This window comes from Lepidochelys olivacea (assembly GCF_965140295.1).
Source record: "Lepidochelys olivacea isolate rLepOli2 genome assembly, chromosome: 27".
Classification (NCBI taxonomy): domain Eukaryota; kingdom Metazoa; phylum Chordata; order Testudines; family Cheloniidae; genus Lepidochelys; species Lepidochelys olivacea.
Genome location: NC_140437.1, coordinates 19,390,452 through 19,408,933, shown reverse-complemented (window position 1 = coordinate 19,408,933; position 18,482 = coordinate 19,390,452). Strand labels below are relative to the sequence as shown.

Genomic DNA, 18,482 nt, shown 5'->3' with positions numbered 1-18,482 from the left:
GGTAGTCACCAATGTCCAGTTTTTTCTTCATGTTAGTACTCTGCCTGTGATTAGCAATAATCACCGGATATGCTAAGTACTCTAAACTGCTCATCTTTGCTGTTCTAATCCCAGGTACCAAGTAAGGAGGTAAAGCCTTAGTGTAAAATGAGTTGTACCACTCAAAGTTGCCATAGATACTCCACTTATGACATCAGAGGTCAGCATTTGCTATAGGAGAAAGCACTGTAAGCATAACAAATCATTTTGGTGAAATTATCCAACCAGCAAGCAACTTCTCACTGCAGATAAATATTTCTTAATAAAAATAGCTTACTCACACAGCCAAATGCTCAAAAAGGATTCTAAATCTGTAGCTTTTTACATGCTTCTTATAATTCCTAGTAATATTGTGCATTTGTATGTTTGTTACCCCACCCCCTCCCTCTGTTTGGAACTAAATGCAAGACTCATTTCTTTGATTTGCCTTTCCCTCAATAAATTCTACACACATGCAAGCGTGCACATGCAGCATCCCTCCCGCCCCAATCTCTCTATAAACTAATCAAGTTATTCTTCCTCCAGGGTAGGAAGGAAGATCAATTATTTCTACATTTAAAAACTTGGAAGGTGCTGAAATAATATAGTGATGGGACCATATAAACACCTAGACAGATAATCTGTCTGGCTCAGGAAACCGTGCATCTCATTTTAAGTGAATCTTCCACATTCTTAGAATAAGAGACTTTTCATTGGAACTCTCTAATTTGCCTTTCTGATACTTCTTTCTTTTTTAATTATTTTGCACACAGTGCAATAAGGGTAGTTTAAAGTGCAATGTTGTATATGCTAAGCAACCCCACTAGTATTCATTGGACAATCAAACTAAGCTGTGGAGTATTGTCATGTGATTAATTGGCTATAGTGACCTAACAAATAAACAAAAAATACAGCCAAAAACAGTGATCAGAGGACTCCATTAGACAACACATACTGGGAAAGCCCCAAACTGAACATGGGCATTACAAGCGGAAAGTTTATAATTCTTTTGCACAGACAGTAACGCTGTACCTGTCTCTGCCCCATGGCAGCTCAGCAGGAGGTTGGTAGAACAAACATGTTTAAGGGATACGAATATCTCAGAAAACATCTTATAAGACACTGGGCTATTTCCCAAAAGTGGAGGTGGCCTTAGGGTACAGCATCTGCAGGGCATTGATAAAACAGTAGTCCATTGCAGTGGCTCACTCCTCTGAATAAGTGAGAGTCTTGCAGGGCCTTCTTCTGTCCCTTGCCTCAAGAGCACTAATTCAGTAGATTTTCCTTTTGATAATTAGGGCAAGCAACAGTATAATACACTGATGATCTGACAATTTAGGTGTGAAATAAAGTTAAATCTAAATAAACCTTTCTTTCAAAATTTAAATAGCCCAACAACAGAGAGGAAAAAGGAGGAGAAAAGAGAAACACTGCATTGGAAATGCTCCCTTTAGTGCTTGGTACTACGGGACGGTATGACACAGATGCGCATCTGTGGTTCAGTGCTCTGTTAGCAGCTCCCGTCAGGCCTGACATACTCACTACAGCTAACAAACTGTTGTCATAATCTGGATGTAAAAGGTCTCATGTAAACTATCATTGGAAAACTAATATCACACTGATACTTAAAATTATTGCATGTTGTATGTACGGGATGTGTACAATAAGTTATGGATATGTGCGAGAATTACGTTATTAAAATGTGTTTGGCAAGCAATGCATCAGCTCATTGTGCCCTAAACAACAGAATGTGTATTTGTTTGTCTGACCAACCAGGCAGATACAACAAAGGTACATGTACATAAAAGGCAAACAAAGCCATCAACTTAGTGAGTGAGGGAGATAGGCTCTTCCACGGGTCTGAACCTCAAATGATAAGTAATTGAATCAACTGATTGTATACAATATTACTATATTATAAAAGTGCAGTTAAGGTCTTTTATGAAAGCTAGTGCCACATTGATGATTAATATCATTGTGAAATATCTGTATTAACACTAGCTGAGGCATTATGGATATTCACCGATATTATGCTTTCAAGTCTGTGTCCAAACACAGGGAGAAGCAGGTTCCCCCACTCCAGACAGGAGACAAGGGAGCCTTGTGGAATTAAAACAAAGGAAGCCGCATTTGGAAAGATCTGTGGCTAGGAGGTAACAGAGAAGGACAAATCAGTTTCTGACATTAATGAATCAGGCTTCACTGCACACTTAGGAGGGAAGCAAATGCCATTCCAACCTGACAGATAAGAACTGTGGCACTGACCAGATAAGTGACTTGCCCATAGTTGGGAAGCAGCAGAGCACCACATCTCTTTTCAGCCCTATGCTTTACCCATAAAGCCATCTTTCTTATGGAGGAAAAATGGAATCATGGCACTGCACAGGAGTCATGTCTGTCCTCAGAACTGAGTGCATACAAATGGCATGACATATTGGAATGATACCCAGGGCTGTTGGAGGTGAGCTCCCCTGCTTCTTAATATGGGAGATAAGACCAACACTAACCCCTTGAGAAGCAGGAGTTACGCTGTGCTATAAGCACTTCAGCTAGAACAGTGCATTGTCAGCAGGTCTCTCACTTCTCCACACCATCCCTTGAGGTAGCACCCACATAGAATCATAGAATATTCAGGTTGGAAGAGACCTCAGGAAGTCATCTAGTCCAATCCTCTGCTCAAAGCAGGACCAACACCAACTAAATCATCGCAGCCAGGGCTCTGTCAAGCCGGGCCTTAAAAACCTCTAAGGATGGAGATTCCACCCCCTCCCTAGTTAACCCATTCCAGGGCTTCACCACCCTCCTAGTGAAATAGTGTTTCCTAATATCCAACCTAGACCTCCCGCACTGCAATTTGAGACCATTGCTCCTTGTTCTGTCATCCGCCACCACTGAGAACAGCCTAGCTCCATCTTCTTTGGAACCCCCCTTCAGGTAGTTGAAGGCTGCTATCAAATCCCTCCCTCACTCTTCTCTTCTGCAGACTAAATAACCCCAGTTCCCTCAGCCTCTCCTCATAAGTCATGTGCCCCAGCCCCCTAATCATTTTCATTGCCCTCTGCTGGACTCCCTCCAATTTGTCCACATCCTTTCTGTAGTGGGGGGCCCAAATCTGGATGCAATACTCTAGATGTGGCCTCACTTCCCTCAGTCTGCTCCAACGCTCCTACTAATGCAGCCCAATATGCCTTTGGCCTTCTTGGCAACAAGGGCACACTGCTGACTCATATCCATCTTATCATCCACTGTAATCCCCAGGTCTGTTTCTGCAGAACTCCTGCTTAGCTAGTTGGTCCCCAGCCTGTAGCAGTGCATGGGATGCTTCCTTCTAAATGTAGAACTCTGCACTTGTCCTTGTTCAACCTCATCAGATTTCTTTTGGCCCAATCCTCCAATTTGTCTAGGTCATTCTGGACCCTATCCCTACCCTCCAGCATTTCTACCTCTCCTCCCTAGCTTAGTGTCATCTGTGAATTTGCTGAGGGTGCCATTCATCCCATCATTCAGATCATTAATAGAGATGTTGAACAAAACCAGCCCCAGGACCAACCCCTGGGGCACTCTGCTTGATACTGGCTGCCAACTAGACATTGAGCCATTGATCACTACCTGTTGAGCCCGACGATCGAGCCAGCTTTCTATCCACCTTATAGTCCAGTCATCCAATACATACTTCTTTAACTTGCTGGCAAGAATACTGTGGGAAACCATATCAAAAGCTTTGCTAAAGTCAAGATATATCACATCCACCACTTTTCCCATATCCACAAAGTCAGTTATCTCATCATAGAAGGCAATCAGGTTGGTGAAGTATGACTTGCCCTTGGTGAATCCATGTTGACTGTTCCTGATCACCTTCCTCTCCTCCAAGTGCTTCAAAATGGATTCCTTGAGGACCTGCTCCATGATTTTGCTGGGGACTGAAGTGAGGCTGAAAGGTCTGTAGTTCTCCAGGTTCTCTTTCTTTCCTTTTAAAAACATGGACGCTATATTTGCCTTTTTCCAATTGTCCGGGACCTCCGCCGATCGCCATACATTTTCAAAGATAATGGCCAATGACTCTGCAGTCACATCAGCCAACTCCCTCAGCATCCTTGGATGCATTAGATCTGGACCCATCCTACTTCTCAGCTTCTGCTCACTCACCCATCCCACATTAAGGGCTCTCCTGCCTGCTGCATCATAACACCATATCCATGTTCCAGACAATTTTCAGATGCATCCCAGTCTTCTGATATCTCACTTCTTCCTCCAGAGTCCCCCAAAATACCCATCTGAGCTTACCCACTCAACCTCCTTGCTTCACTAGCTCACATACAGGGCTCCGTCTCAGTTTCCCTGCCTCTGTCTGGACTCCCTGTTTGTGGTGATATACAGTAGATATGAACAGGACTGAATTATGTAACATTTACATTCTGCAGACCGACTGTTGAGGGCTGAAACAGCTGTCCCTTTTGTGAGATGTAACACACTGTGCATGTGAATTTGTGGTGGGGCACACCAGCAAACCACCATTCTCTTTTACTTTGTGATGAATTGACCTGAATCACCATCTTTCCAATAGTCACATTTTATACATTGCAGCCAGTAAGGTGAAGTGAGATGTTATTCTTTAGGCTGGTTTTCTAAGAGGCCATGGTTCTACAGCTGTTGCTAAGAATATTTAAAAGCTGCTTTAGGATTTAAACATTTTCTCATTGGTCTGTGTTTGATTGAGCTCATCAAGTGCCCCCTGACTTTGTAGCATGTTCTTCAGACTCAGATTTCAGTACAGGAAAACATGCAAGGGCTGATTCTCCAACTGCTTTGCACCTGACACCATCATTTACTTAGGCATATCCGAACTATCCACTCACTTACACCAGTGGCAGTTTTATACACCCATTTTACACAAATGAAAATGACCCTACAAGGAACAAGACAGTACAGAATCAGGCCCATAACTGCTTCAAAATAAGGTAGGACAAATCTGGCAAGTAGCAGAATGTTTATATTTATAAATAAATAATTTTATATTACATTTGTTGTATTACACTAATACACATGACACGCAACATATTAGAAAACGTTAAGAAAGAAAACGTGCGATTTATTTTTATGGACTTGATAGGTATTACCATCAAATGCTTTATTATACACTAAAAGTTAAAATTCAATAATTATTTCTAACTTGACAGTGGTCTTTAATAGTGAGACTCAGTAGGGGATTTTTATTATTATTTTCTTCAGATGTTACATACAACAGTTTGAATTTTAAAATTCTTCCAGTTTTAATTATCTGATGTTTCCTGTTTATGCTGTTTGGGCACTGTTTGCAACTCTCATCTTGAAGACTTTTGTTTTTCTTTATAGTTGGCTTCTAGACAATTTCATTTTTAGGTTTTCTTGCACTAGTTCAAAGATAAAATAGTTGAAAAGCAAACAACTTTTTTTTTTTTAACTAAGCCGTTTCCACTGGAATGCATAACATTCATGGAGACATTTCTATGATGTTTCAGTTTTTTAAAAGTTTAATTTTATCAAACCTAAGATGGGGTCATGTTTGATATGAGTGTCCATTTGAAACTCTAAAAATACTGTATTAAAAAGACCAATTAAACTATTTTCTATTACAGTAATATTCCATGCACATAAAGGTGTGCAGTTTTCATGGCAGGGTACATTCTTAAATGTCTGCATGTGGGTGGTCTAATTCTAATTAGTAATAATGAGAGTGCGTAGCTAGAGACCTACACACTGCTTAGTTATTGATACTACTTACCCATATGTGGGGGGTGGAGTAGCAGGATCTTGCCAGTGCAATTAATTAAAGTGCAAAAGTAGACTACAACAGGAGGGAGCTATTAAACAGCCATTATTTTAAAGCAACAGCATATTTTAGGAATCATTAAATAGTTTACGTCCATATAGCTACTACAGAGCTTGGAGCCCATGCTGACAGATGTAGAGAGAAGATACAAATACTGAAATGACGTTCAGTATTACAGACAAGGAGGCTGGGGCATATTACTGGTTTGTACGGTAGGAGAGGCAGTTTGTTACATTTAGTCCAGTAGCTGATGAGTAGCAAACTCCTACTGAGAGGGTGGTAGACTCCAGTTATTGACTCTATGGTATTCACATAGCACCAGTTAGCATAGTATCTAGGCATGGCAGCAGGACAGTCACAGAATGGAAGCAGCTGCACAGAAGGGATAGCTCAGTGGTTTGAGCATGGCCTGCTAAACCCAGGGTTGTGAGTTCAATCCTTGAGGGGGCTATTTAGGGATCTGGGCCAAAAATTGGGGATAGGTCCTGCTTTGAGCAGGGGTTTGGACTAGAATGACCTCCTGAGGTCCCTTCCAACCCTGATATTCTATGATCTTCTATGATCAGTGGCTGCTGCACGCAGCAATGACTGTACATGTGCTGTGTGCATACACATGCTCTCTCACCCATGGTCACACTGCAGTTCTGGAACTTGTGCTAGGAGTTCAGAAACAGCTTCAGAAACAGCTATGCACATAGGGAACACTGCCTGTAATTTTTAAGGGCTGAAAGGTAAGCCAACCTTAAGTATAATGTTGGGGGGAGGGATAGCTCAGTGGTTTCAGCATTGGCCTGCTAAACCCAGGGTTGTGAGCTCAATCCTTGAGGGGGCCATTTAGGGATCTGGGGCAAAAAATGGGGAATAGTCCTGCTTTGAGCAGGGGGTCAGACTAGATGACCCCCTGAGGTCCCTTCCAACCCTGATATGATTCTATGGTAAGTATTATAGCTGCAACTCTAAGATGCCCTTCTCAGTCTCTTCTATTTCTGATTCCATGAATTCAGATGTCCTCCTGATCCCAGCCAATCCCCCGCCACCTACTCTCACCCTTAAATTCCCTTTTGTTCTCTTCTTATTCATTCAACAGAAGCTTCGGACCTTTATGTTATTCAAGGGATGAATGTTAGGGCTTGTCTGCATGGGACAAGGAGAAATAAGCTACAGTGAACTAAAGCAACTTTACTTCTGAATGAGAGCATCCACACAGGGATGGAATGTGTTTTAATTCAGGCATGCTGACTTCACTACTTTAATTGATTTGTCTTAACTTTCCTAAGTGTCACGCTAGTGGTCACCCTCTTCCACTCACATGCTAGGTAGAGCAGGATAAGAGACTTTTGAGACTAATTTAAACACCATAACTAGCATGAAGCCTTTGGATATTCATTTGTAGCTTAGCTAAAGAGAACCATAAAAAGAGAGTTCCCACAGTGCACGTGGTCCTATGTAAATCAGCCCAAATCATGAGGACCTTCTTGCAAAACCTGCTGCATCTAACTTATTTATTGCTGTCACAGTGATCTCTTCTGCTGGCTGAGCTTGGCTGTTAAAACCACCAGCCAGGTTCTTGTCTCAGTTGCTAGTGAAACCTGGCAGTAATTCTATAGAAGGCAACATACCTGGGGTCAGAATCTGGCCCAGCAATTTCAAAGTTTTTAGAAGAGCCACAGCTGCGTCCATAACTCAAACTCTTATATGAAGAGAAATGATTCAGTGTAATGGGAAATAATAAAGGTAAGTGGCAACTAATTACCAGAACTCCACTATGGAAATTGTAAGAAAATGGACAGAAGGATCTCATTTTCAGTGGAAAATCCTGTAGAACCTCACTTGCTGTCACATAGCTTTAAACCAGATTTTGTATTGATCACATTTACAGTTTGAAGGGAGACTTGACTACATTCCTGATCCTGTAAGGTGCTCCACCCAGGCAGACCACTGGGCCCACACACAGCCCTGTTAATTGCAGTGGGGATCTGCACTGTAGAAGTGGCTTGTGGAATTAGAGCCTAAACCAATACAGTTTTAATAGTCACTGATCCTAGCTGGTGGTAGAAATTAGGTAAGAAACAGTGAGGCATAAATCTACACAGAGCTGCATGTAAACTCCTGGGTTTGCAAAGGAGAAGTTAATGGAAAAAGGCTACCTCTTCAAGAGTATGACACTGAAATGATGACTGTCCTCACCCAGAGTATTTTGGATAGGCAGCTAGATTACAGCCGACTTGGGAATGGTTAGCAGCGACATATACTACATAGTGTAGGCCTAGATCTTGCTGGTCATGAGTAAATTTACATATAGCTCAATTTGAGTGCAAGGTTAAATTGTAAAACAAGGGTATGACAGGCTGACTTCTGGAGACAGTGTTTTGGGACGAGCTGAGGTAAGTGGAAATACTTTGAACTGATAAGCTTAAAATGTAGCTAAGGTGAGGACATAAGTGATTGGGCCCTACACAATCAGCAAAGCAACTGGTCCTTACGTGATCCGTATGATGTCCAAACCAATTACATTTAAAAAGTATAGCTGTTAGGAGCTAGAAAAATGTGTAGTGTGTGATATGATTTGCAATTGTGATGTCACCCTGTATCTAAACCACCAGCGTCTAGGCCTGGCTAGTGTGGGCATAGAACTGTTCCATGCCTAATGAAATAACCTGAATGATGAGCTGGAGTTGAACTGAGTTTTTGGATCCGAGAGAACTGGATGAAATGTTCTGGATAAGCCCAGTGGAAAAGGTCTCGGAGGAAGTCCCAGCACATAAAAGTACCTGAACCAGGGAGGCAGAATCAGTGATTATCCCAGATTGTAGCATGGGAAGTGTCTTTTCAACACTTCAAGGGAACGTGGCTGCCTGAGGACCTTGCACGCTTACTGTAGCGATTGAAAGCTTTTCAATAAAGACTGTGGGTTGGACAGCTTGGCTCTAGTATTAGCCCTCTGACGACTAACACTCTGCTGCTATCTGACACTATAGTCTTATTTTAGTGCAAGTTCAAAATTTCAGTATCAAATTGTATGTTACACACAGGGGAAGATAAGAGGGAAGAAGAGTACAAAAGCGTAACAACTGTTTTTGAGCAAAGAATGTCGGAGCAAGAGGCACCATGATTCATGCAAATAAATATCCATTCCATTTTTGACAATATAGTAACCATCAAATCTATTATTTCAAAACCAGGCAGGTGCGTTGAAACGAACTCATAAATGTATGCAGCTAACCCATCTGAGTTGGTCCCATAGCATAAATCACATGTGTCCAGAATGGAAGTTGGTTTGTGTCTTTGGAAGCCCTTAGCAACATGCCTGAAAGTCCAGCTGGTCGGATGGAACAGGCATCTGTGAATTTAAGTAAGTGTACAGTATCCACCACAAAAGTCTTCCTCTGTGTGTGCTGCAGTCTCCAACTGGACTCCACACTTTTGTTTGTCTGTATCCCAAAGTCCTGGAGTCTGTAAGATCCTTATGACCACTTCCTCAAAGGCACATTGTATTCCATCCCGTGTTTTAGCACTGGTCTCTAGAAAGAGGGTAAAACCAATAATTCCTTTTTTTGCGCACAGAATTTTCCGCTTTATAAAACAATTATCTTTGGAGGGGAAGGGATGCTATTTTGTTATTTGCAGCTGAACTTTTTTCCTCCTCAGAGCTCGAGTTTACTGACAAATCATCCCACAGCAGCCTGAAGAGTCTAATTTCCTCTAAAGGGAACTCCATTGTTTCCCCTTCCTTTTTGCATTTTTAAATTGAAACTTCTCCTCAGGTTGTGATCGATCCTGCAAATATATTTTTAGAAAAAGATGGCTCTAGAATGTAAAGTTCTCCCTATACTCATTTGTTCTGCTTCATAGTTAATTCTGCCTTACTGTGGGGCAATGGACTAGATGACCCCTTTAGGTCCTTCCAACCCTACATTTCAAGAGGCTTCACCAGTTGTAGGTTCTCATTTCATTGCATCTTTGCTCATCTTCACCATGATACCATCTCCCCAAGACAGACTGCATTCTACAATTGGCTATAAATTCACCTCCATAACTGTACAAAAAACTCAAAGTTGGAAAATAGGAACTGGTCAAAATTCTGGGTATCAGCCCCGGATAAAGATTCCAGTCTGAGCAGAGTAAGGCTCTGGGGTTTGGGAACACAAAACAACACATCTTACTTTTAAGTCACAGATTTAAATGTGGCTCCCAGTCAATGACACTAATCTTATTTTCAATTGAAATTATTAATGTCTGCAAGATAAGGGTTAGACTGGTGCCAATCTGTTAGGTACACATTATGGGCCTAACTTTCAGGCACCCAAAACTCCAGATCAGGTAAATATGCAGCACCTCAGAAAATAAGGTTCTCTGTGCACACATAGGACACCAAGGCAGTAAAGGAGTCATGTTAATTTAACGAAAGGTGAATCTGAAAGGTACTCACTGCTTTCAGCCATCTGTAGCTGCAATAGCCCAAGAGTAACAAAGAATAATGGCCTGGAGGAGAGCGGCATTCTGTTCATTCATGCTCAGCTGCAACAAAATAACTATCCTATTTGTATATCTTTATTGGCAAAGAACTGCATACCTATAAAGAGCATTGAGTGTTTCCTAGCAAACTGGAGTCCCTCTGTTTTGTTTATCTCACGATCTGGCTGCAGAGAAAAGAAAAGAATAAAAGTAAAATATGCTATACTTGCCAGATCTTGGGAACTCCAAGGAAAAGTGTCATTATGGGTATATTTTCTAAAACTCCTCCAGACACATCGAATTGTTGCTGCAAATCCATAAGTCTATATGGTGATCATAAATGACTGAATGGTTCCATTAGGCTTTACAACCACTGTAACACTGGTTTAAAAATATCATAGTTGTACTGATACTGAGAGCAATATAACCGTGGAAAGATCCCTGGATCCACTACAGCATTTCAAAATAGCTACAGAAAAAATTAAAGGGTCTAAAAGATGGTAAAAATCAGGAAGGTAATAACTGGGCAGATACAGAATTTTGAGTCAACTGACCTTTGTCTGTTACCTCTGATTGATTCTGAAGAACAGGGTGAGATTGACAAAAGTTTTAGTTAGTTGAAAAGTGACTAAAGAAATATTTGACTCACAGAGGAAACACAGATTCAGACACCAAGTTTTCACCTGTAGAGCGGTTAAATCACTGACTGGATCGTTAGACTAAAGGAGGAGTTGTTCATAAAGACCAGTGTAGGAGAAAGAGTGGAGATGTTAGTGTGTGAGGCTGACAAACGGGTAGACAAGGCTGGAAGCGTCTTCAGGAGATAACATGACAAGAGTGGACAAGGAGGAAGGAGCAGAACTGTAAAGGGCCTTGAAGGCAAGCACAAGAAGCTTGAACTCAGTGTGATGATACAGAGCGAGTCAGTGGAGGCATTCAGAGAGAGTGATGCCGTCAGAGCGATGAGCAAGAAAGACTATTCTAGTCACTGCCTTCTGAACCGATTGGAGGGGGTGAGGTGTGTGTTAGGGAGGCGAGCGACGAGGAGGCTGCAGTAGTTAAGATGGGAAATGAGGCCCATTGAAGAAAACTAAACAGTTTAACAGTGCTATGAGTCAGACGAGGAGGGAGAATGACAGCAGATCTGAAACCCAGAGGTAACACCTACAGGGAGACCCAGAGGCTGAGTCTAAGACATACCACTTGGCCAAAGGGTCAGGAGGAAGGGACAGCAGGGGAGAGAGGGTGGGGTCTTGTAACTCGGATGGCACTTCACTAGAGATGCTCAGGAAGAGTTCCAGTGTAGTTTCTTTTCATTAAATATGATTTGCTCTCTCCATTCTTAATCTTGTTTTACAACAGCTCACCTGATTTAGATCATGTCACAAAATTTTGCACAAAATTCCCAAACAACCTTCTGCCTCTAAGAGGAGGCAGCAAGGAAAGGAGATCTCCAGCCTGCCCCATTTCAGGTTTTTCAGTCAAAGCGGCACAGACCAGGTATGCTGCATGCAGGGCTGTGAGCCTCCTGGTGCATAGGAAACACCTACTGACCACGAATGAGAACCAAGTATATGAGCATAAGATGACACAGCTCTAAACTGACCTTGTCAATTTTATTGCCAACTAACATTTTTACAATGTTGCTCCGCGTAGCATACGTCTCCAGCTCGTTCAGCCAGGTCATTAGTTTTGTGAAAGTGTCTTTTCTCGTGACATCATACACTAGCAACAAAAGAAAGGGACATGGTCAACTGCAGATTCCTGGGCTATTTTTACTGCATTAGTGCTGCCCTCATTTCTTATGTCTTTATTCATTTGAGATTACTTTCAGATAATTGTAGGAGTAGTAGATGTGATCTCTCGGACAGTAGGAATGGCAATTCTAATCCCTGATGACTCAGAGTAAGTATAGTGATGATAGGAAACAAACACCTGTTCCTGTAATATTTAAGGTTGGGGAACCCAACCTAACAGCTGGGGCTTTATGCTGTTACTAGCCTTGAATTCAAGAGCTGACAGTGGAACTGCAGGACATTTTAAAATAGAAAGTTATGTATTTATGGGGGCAGCGGAGTGTGTTCATGTGTGGGTTAGCAACAGACATTTGGAATTTTCAGTACTCTTTTAAAAAGAGACTTCTGGTTATTGGTAACTCCACAACTGTGCTTACTTATCACTAATTAGTTGAATAGAGTGGCAGACTATACCACAGAAGGAATGTATATTCTGTATAGGAGGTTATTCAGCTTTCATAATCACTTGACAATAGGAATCAGATTTTTTCAACTCATGTGATCACAAAGAATGGGACCTGCCATAAGTTATTTGTGCTTTTCACCAGGCACATTTGATATTGTTTCTGAAGAGGGAAATAAAAAGTCTCAGGAAAAGCAGACTTGGAAAACAATTTGCTTTGTAACCAGAAACACTCCAAACAGAAATTACTATAAAGCTGAGAATGCATCTGCTCAATGGTTGAGCTGTCTGTAATATAAAGTCTACAGCTTTTTAGTATAAAATGTTCTGAAGACTTATCATTTCCTGCTGATAAAGGTTAGGAGCCAAAACTCAGCCTAGTGGAGCAGGCATATTGTTAAAACCATGTTAATTTCTCCTCTTGCCTTTTAAGTGAATACCACTGCTTTTGGTAAAGAGGTATTAAAATTTAGTTAGTGATAATGATTTCACAGTTGTGCTAATCATATTCCTCCTACCTAAAATAACAGCTTGAGCTCCTCGGTAATAACTGGGAGTCAGTGTTCTAAACCGTTCCTGTCCCGCTGTATCCTACAGAGGAAAAACCAAAAAGATTTAGAACTAAAGGGTAATTTGCAATATGCGGCATAAACAGAAAAAGTTAACACTGCTTTGACCTGGAATCCTGCGATTAGGATACATAAAGCATAGGCGATGTAGAGTCAGGGAAACAGGCAACAAATATTTGGAAAAGTGATGAGATGAAAAGAAAAACCATGAAAAAAGAGAGGTTATAGTTGAAGTTTAAAGTTAAAGAGGATGTCAGCCTCTGAACCGGAGTAAAGAGGTGAGAAAAGCCAATGGGACTCAGATCTGGAAGGCCATTTAAAAATAAATAAGGGAATAATACTGCAAGCAAAATAATACTATATATACAATGAGCAGGGTTGGAAGTGGAAGAGGTGAGGAAATGGGAATAAATATTCATCCAGTGCAAGACACTACACTGCAGGCAGGAGGAGCAGACAGTGGGTTTGATTCTTCTATTGGCTTATCCTGCAGTAGAAGAAGAGGGCCCGGTATGTGTAAAACATTTTGAGGCTAGCAGGATTCCAAGCAGATGAGAAATTAGATTAAAAGTTATTTACAGGTCAATTCAATTATTAGTGCAATACCCTATATTTCCCTCCAGAAAGACTTCAAACATTTCCAGAGTGCATTATGAAATCCAAACCCGCACAGAAAGGACTATAAAGGGGCAAAGGAATATGAAATTTTACCCACGATTTCTTTTATTTAAGTTAAGTGCCAGTGTTGACACAAGAACAAATGGATATAAACTGGCCATCAATAAATTTAAGGCTTGAAATTAGGCAAAGGTTTCTAATCATCAGAGGAGTGAAAGTGAAGTTCTGGAACAGCCGTCCAAGGGGAGTAATGGGGGCAAAAAAATCTAACTGGCTTCAAGACTGAGCCTGTAAAGTTTAGGAAGGGGATGGTGTGATGCAACTGCCTACAATGGCATATAGTCAATCTGCAACGGCAAGTAGCAAATGTCTCCAACAGCCCGTGATGGGACACTAGTTGGGAAGCTCTCTTAGTTATGACAGAGAATTCTTTCCCAGATGTCTGGCTAGTGGATTTTGTCCACATGCTCAGGGTCTAACTCATCACCATATTTGGGGTCAGGAAGGAATTTTCCCCCAGGGCCAGGTTGGCAGAGACTCGCGTGGGGGCAGGGGTTCACCTTCTTCTGCAGCATGAGGAACAGGTCCTTGCTGGTTTGAACTAGTGTAAATGGTGGATTTCTCTGTAACCTGAAGTCTTTAAATCATGTTTTGAGGACTTCAGTAACTCAGCCAGAGATTATGGGTTCCTTATAGGAGTGGGTGGGTGACGTTCTGTGGCCTGCAATGAGGTCACACTAGATGATCACGATGGTCCCTTCTGGCCTGAAAGTCTATGAGTCTGCCGCAGAAATTTCCATTTAAATATATGTAAGGATTACAATACCTAGACATGCTGGACATCTACACCATCATGTAATTTCTCTACTTTGTTAAGCAAATATTCAATCATAGGTTTGGCATGGTATTCACTTACAAGGGCTGACCTGTTTTTATTAAGCAGTTTGTTATTATACCCTTAAACCTCCAAGTACAAAAGGATACAACAGCAGAGCACTCCTTTGTACCAATGCAACTGTCAATATGAAAGAACAAAAAAGAAATGGCTTCTAAATGTTATCCTCAGTTTTAATAATAATGAAAATCCTGCAGTGTCTGATGCAATCTTAGTAAAATAAACACTTAAAAAATTTCTCCTGGATACCTGACTAATGGAAAAGAAGAGGAAAGATTTTAAAGCCACTACACAAAAGTGATGTTCTTAGAAATAAGCAGCTCTGCTTTAACATCTGGCATGCTAAGGCAGATCACATACAGCCACAGGAAATTTCAGAACATTCCCTGCTGAGCCTTTATGAAATTGTAAAGTACACAGAATGCAGGGCAAGTGCTATGTTCCAAGTCTGTTTGATATTCTAGAGATGACCAATTTCCCCACCAAGCTTTTGAAATCTTATTTGTTTTCCAAATACTAATTCCAGAACAGCCAGAAAAACAAATTTATTATTTTCAACCTTATCTATGATTTTTAATTTTTACAGAGCACCAGTCATCAGAGTACCTATGCACAGTACACAGTAAACTGGCATAAACATTAAACAAAGATGGACTCTGCACATCTTTCTGGGGATTGGCGGCTTGTTTATGGATTTTCTTTTATATAATACAGCTTCACGTCAGTAATGAGTGATTTCTCCTGATGCTGTTAACATACTGCTGCAAAGGTATCTTTTTCAGTAGCACAATTTGCACAGGCTCTGCCCTTGATTTTGAGCTCAGAACAGCAAGACACAGCCTTGTGACTGAGGCTTGGTCATTTGAATTCCCTCTTGGCAGAGCTGCTTCTTTGCTTGCGACTTGTTCAGAATGCAAGAAGCATATTTCCTCCCTGGTTTGAACAACCATGATTGTATTACTCCTGCTTTATATACAATCAGTGTGTAAATTATGCAAACTGGCAGGTTACCTATGATAGCATTTTTTGTTTTGTTTTTATTTTAAAGCCTTAATAGTATTGGTCCAAGATAATGTATACGAGGTCTCATGCATATGAGCATCTACCCCCCCACAATCCACCTTTTAGATCTGAGGCTGACAGACAATTGTGCCCTCATGTGTCTGGAGCCTTCTCCTCCTGAGTTTAATTTCAGTCTCCCTCACCTCACTTAAACAAGAAAAGCTGAGGATCTGAGAGAGGAGAGGGGCGGAAAACAAACAGAGAGGAGAATAATAGGCATCATGTATAAATATATTTTTGGGAGAGCGAGAAAGTTTCAAGTTTTTCTTTTAATTTTAAGTGGGACATTTTTAAATAGATTTTTATTTGGGGTATTTTAGAACATGATCATTCTGTTGCACTGAGCACCAAGTACTGTGGATGTGGGTGTGGAGAGGAAGCTTTAAAAATATTATAATTATATTTCCCATGCAGTTGTAGTCTGGTGTCCTAATTTTCAGAGGTTCTGAATTCCTCCACTGAAACCAACAGTTGTGGGCGAAGGCTCAGACCCTCTGAAAATAGGTCTTTAGCCTTAAACAGAGATTACAACACTAAATTCCCCTTTCCCATTAATTGATGGAATGGGGCAATGCCTGGCAAGTGTCGAAATAAAACTGTCTAGAGTTTGTTTTCAGCATGGTGCTCCGTGAGTTCAATGCAAAACAGCTAATAGAAATAATACTGCCAAATCCATACAGTAGCTGTTTTGGGCATTTCATCCCCATTAGGTCTTGGCTGTTCAAGGGTTGTCTACCTGGGGCTCAATCCTCCCCTTTCATGCATGGCTGTGTCTTGTCAAGTCCATTAATGCACAGCAGAGCAGTCCAGAAGAACTAGTGAAGCTAAGCTGACCAGATGTCCCGATTTTTTAGGGACAGACCTGATATTTGAAGCTGTGTCTTATTTAGGCACCTATTACCCCCTCCACACACACACACACACACCCCTTATCACTTGCTATCTGTTCACCTGAAGTGAATCCCAGCTGCATATGTAATGGCAGGAGTGAGCCCTTGGAATTTATGCTGCAGTGGAAATAAACCTCGGGATGAAAGTGATGAAATGTGACAAGCTTTTCAAAAAAGGAGCCTAGCCCACTTCACACAATTTTACAGTAGCAGAACCATGGTACTTAAATACTCAAGATACTGTGTATGCCGCATACCCATTCACTACTAAACACTGTTTTAAAGTACGGCAAACTTTAGTAATATAAAAGGGCAGTCTTTTTGTCTTTATCCCTCCTGGGCAAAACTTACCCATATTGCAAGTTGCACTGGATTGCCATCAACCATCATTCTCTTAACTTTAAAATCAACACCTGGTATGCAAAGGAGAGGGAAGCAATGTCAGGACAAACACAGCGAGAGGCTTTGCTACTCTCTGCGTGTAAAGAAAAGGAGTGCTAGTGGCACCTTATTCGAGACTACCTAAATTGGTTCGTCTCTACGTGCAGCTAGCACTCCTTTTCTTTTTGCGACGGACTAGCGCGGCTGCTTCTCTGCGTTTAGTTTAGTTGCTATGAAGTTCGCCAACACTTGGTACCTCGCGACACGGCAGAGGTGCAGTCCCTTCACCGCACAGGGTGTACACAGCCTCTCACACGGAGAAAATGCATGAACAAACACAGGCTGCGCGTGGTCATAACAGCCAGTTATGAAAGCCTCGCGATCCTCTTTAGGAGGCCTCTGCCGCGCTCCTCCTCCTCCCTCTCCCAAATCCGGATCCCTACAGCCGGTGTCATCGCTGGCCCTGGCTCCTTACACCTGCCCTATTTCAACCTCCTACCCCCTGTAACGCTGCAGGTTTGGGGGACTCCCCTGGGGCGGCCTGGAGCTCGCGCACGAGAGCTCAGAGATCCCCCGGAGCCCGGCCAGGGGAGCTCGCAGCACTCACCTATCGTGGGGTTCAAGTGCGGCTCAAACGTGTCATCGGTGAATCTCAGCAAGAGACTGCGGGAAAAGCAGAGACGGGTGAGCGGGCCGCACAGGCCCAGCGGCCTCCCAGGACCCCCACCCCCGAAACCGGCCCCGCCGCTCCCGGAGCGCGTTCCGCACCTGGACTTCCCCACCGCGCTGTCCCCAACCATCAGCAGCTTCAGCGTGGCCATCGCCTCGATCGGCGCCAAGGCAGGGCCTTGCGCAGCTGCCTCCGCGCCCCGCACTGCCAGGGAGAGGCGCCCGGTGCCCAGCTCCGCCCTGCAGTCCCGTCCCACCGCCTCCTCCCCGGGCCATGCTGTGAAAGTCCCGGAGAAAGCAAAACACGCCCAATTACCGCCCGCCCCCGGCCCGGCCCGGGAGCGATCCCGGCGCAGGGTGCAGGACACACAGCGCCTCCCAGCCGGGGGAGGCAACGACACACAGCGCCTCCCAGCCCGGCCACACAACGACACACAGCGCCTCCCAGACCGGACACACAACGACACACACCGCCTTCCAACCCCGACACACAACGACACACACCGCCTTCCAACCCCGACACACAACGACACACAGCGCCTCCCAGCCCGGCCACACAACGACACACAGCGCCTCCCAGCCCGGCCACACAACGACACACAGCGCCTCCCAGACCGGACACACAACGACACACACCGCCTTCCAACCCCGACACACAACGACACACAGCGCCTCCCAGCCCGGCCACACAACGACACACACCGCCTCCCAGCCCGGCCACACAACGACACACAGCGCCTCCCAGCCGGCGGACACAACGACACACAGCGCCTCCCAGCCGGCGGACACAACGACACACAGCGCCTTCCAACCCCGACACACAACGACACACACCGCCTCCCAGCCCGGCCACACAACGACACACAAAGTTCCATGGGGCGGGCGGGGGCCCAGAGCTGGAGGCGAACTCGACACCT

General features: G+C 43.1%; 2 protein-coding genes across 6 annotated transcripts in view; one reads left to right on the top strand and one right to left on the bottom strand.

Annotated features, from left to right (window-relative positions):
• The window catches only part of MPP3 (MAGUK p55 scaffold protein 3), a 110,759-nt gene extending 109,022 nt beyond the window's left edge, over positions 1 to 1,737 (top strand). For all 4 annotated transcript variants that reach the window (XM_084616075.1, XM_084616076.1, XM_084616078.1 and 1 more), the window contains one exon: positions 1,409 to 1,737. In XM_084616075.1, coding sequence (XP_084472201.1) covers positions 1,409 to 1,585 — 177 coding nt within the window. In that variant the 3' untranslated portion in view covers positions 1,586 to 1,737. The remainder of the gene's footprint in view (positions 1 to 1,408) is intronic.
• A 7,199-nt stretch (positions 1,738 to 8,936) lies between these two features.
• On the bottom strand, positions 8,937 to 18,474 carry LOC311513893 (ras-related protein Rab-18-B-like). Of its 2 annotated transcripts, none has more exons than XM_084616080.1 (7): positions 18,037 to 18,474; positions 17,504 to 17,559; positions 16,867 to 16,928; positions 13,000 to 13,072; positions 11,889 to 12,007; positions 10,401 to 10,467; positions 8,937 to 9,348 (listed from the first exon to the last, which is right to left on the bottom strand). In XM_084616080.1, exons 1-7 carry the CDS (start codon positions 18,438 to 18,440, stop codon positions 9,176 to 9,178), a joined length of 954 nt encoding a protein of 317 aa, XP_084472206.1. In that variant the 5' UTR covers positions 18,441 to 18,474; the 3' UTR covers positions 8,937 to 9,175. The 2 variants fall into 2 exon arrangements, with proteins under 2 accessions (XP_084472206.1, XP_084472207.1); XM_084616081.1 differs by lacking the exon at positions 18,037 to 18,474 and adding an exon at positions 17,665 to 17,848.
• Between the last annotated feature and the right edge of the window lie 8 nt (positions 18,475 to 18,482).

What these genes read in the sequence shown, in the direction of transcription:
- LOC311513893 (XM_084616080.1), bottom strand. Translation starts at nt 18,440, where the DNA reads ATGGAACTTTGTGTGTCGTTGTGTGGCCGGGCTGGGAGGCGGTGTGTG. An exon ending in GCACTTGAACCCCACGATAG is followed by an intron (nt 16,929 to 17,503) that starts GTGAGTGCTGCG and finishes TTTGCATACCAG; the next exon opens with GTGTTGATTTTAAAGTTAAG. An exon ending in AGCTCAAGCTGTTATTTTAG is followed by an intron (nt 12,008 to 12,999) that starts GTAGGAGGAATA and finishes TTTTGTTGCTAG; the next exon opens with TGTATGATGTCACGAGAAAA.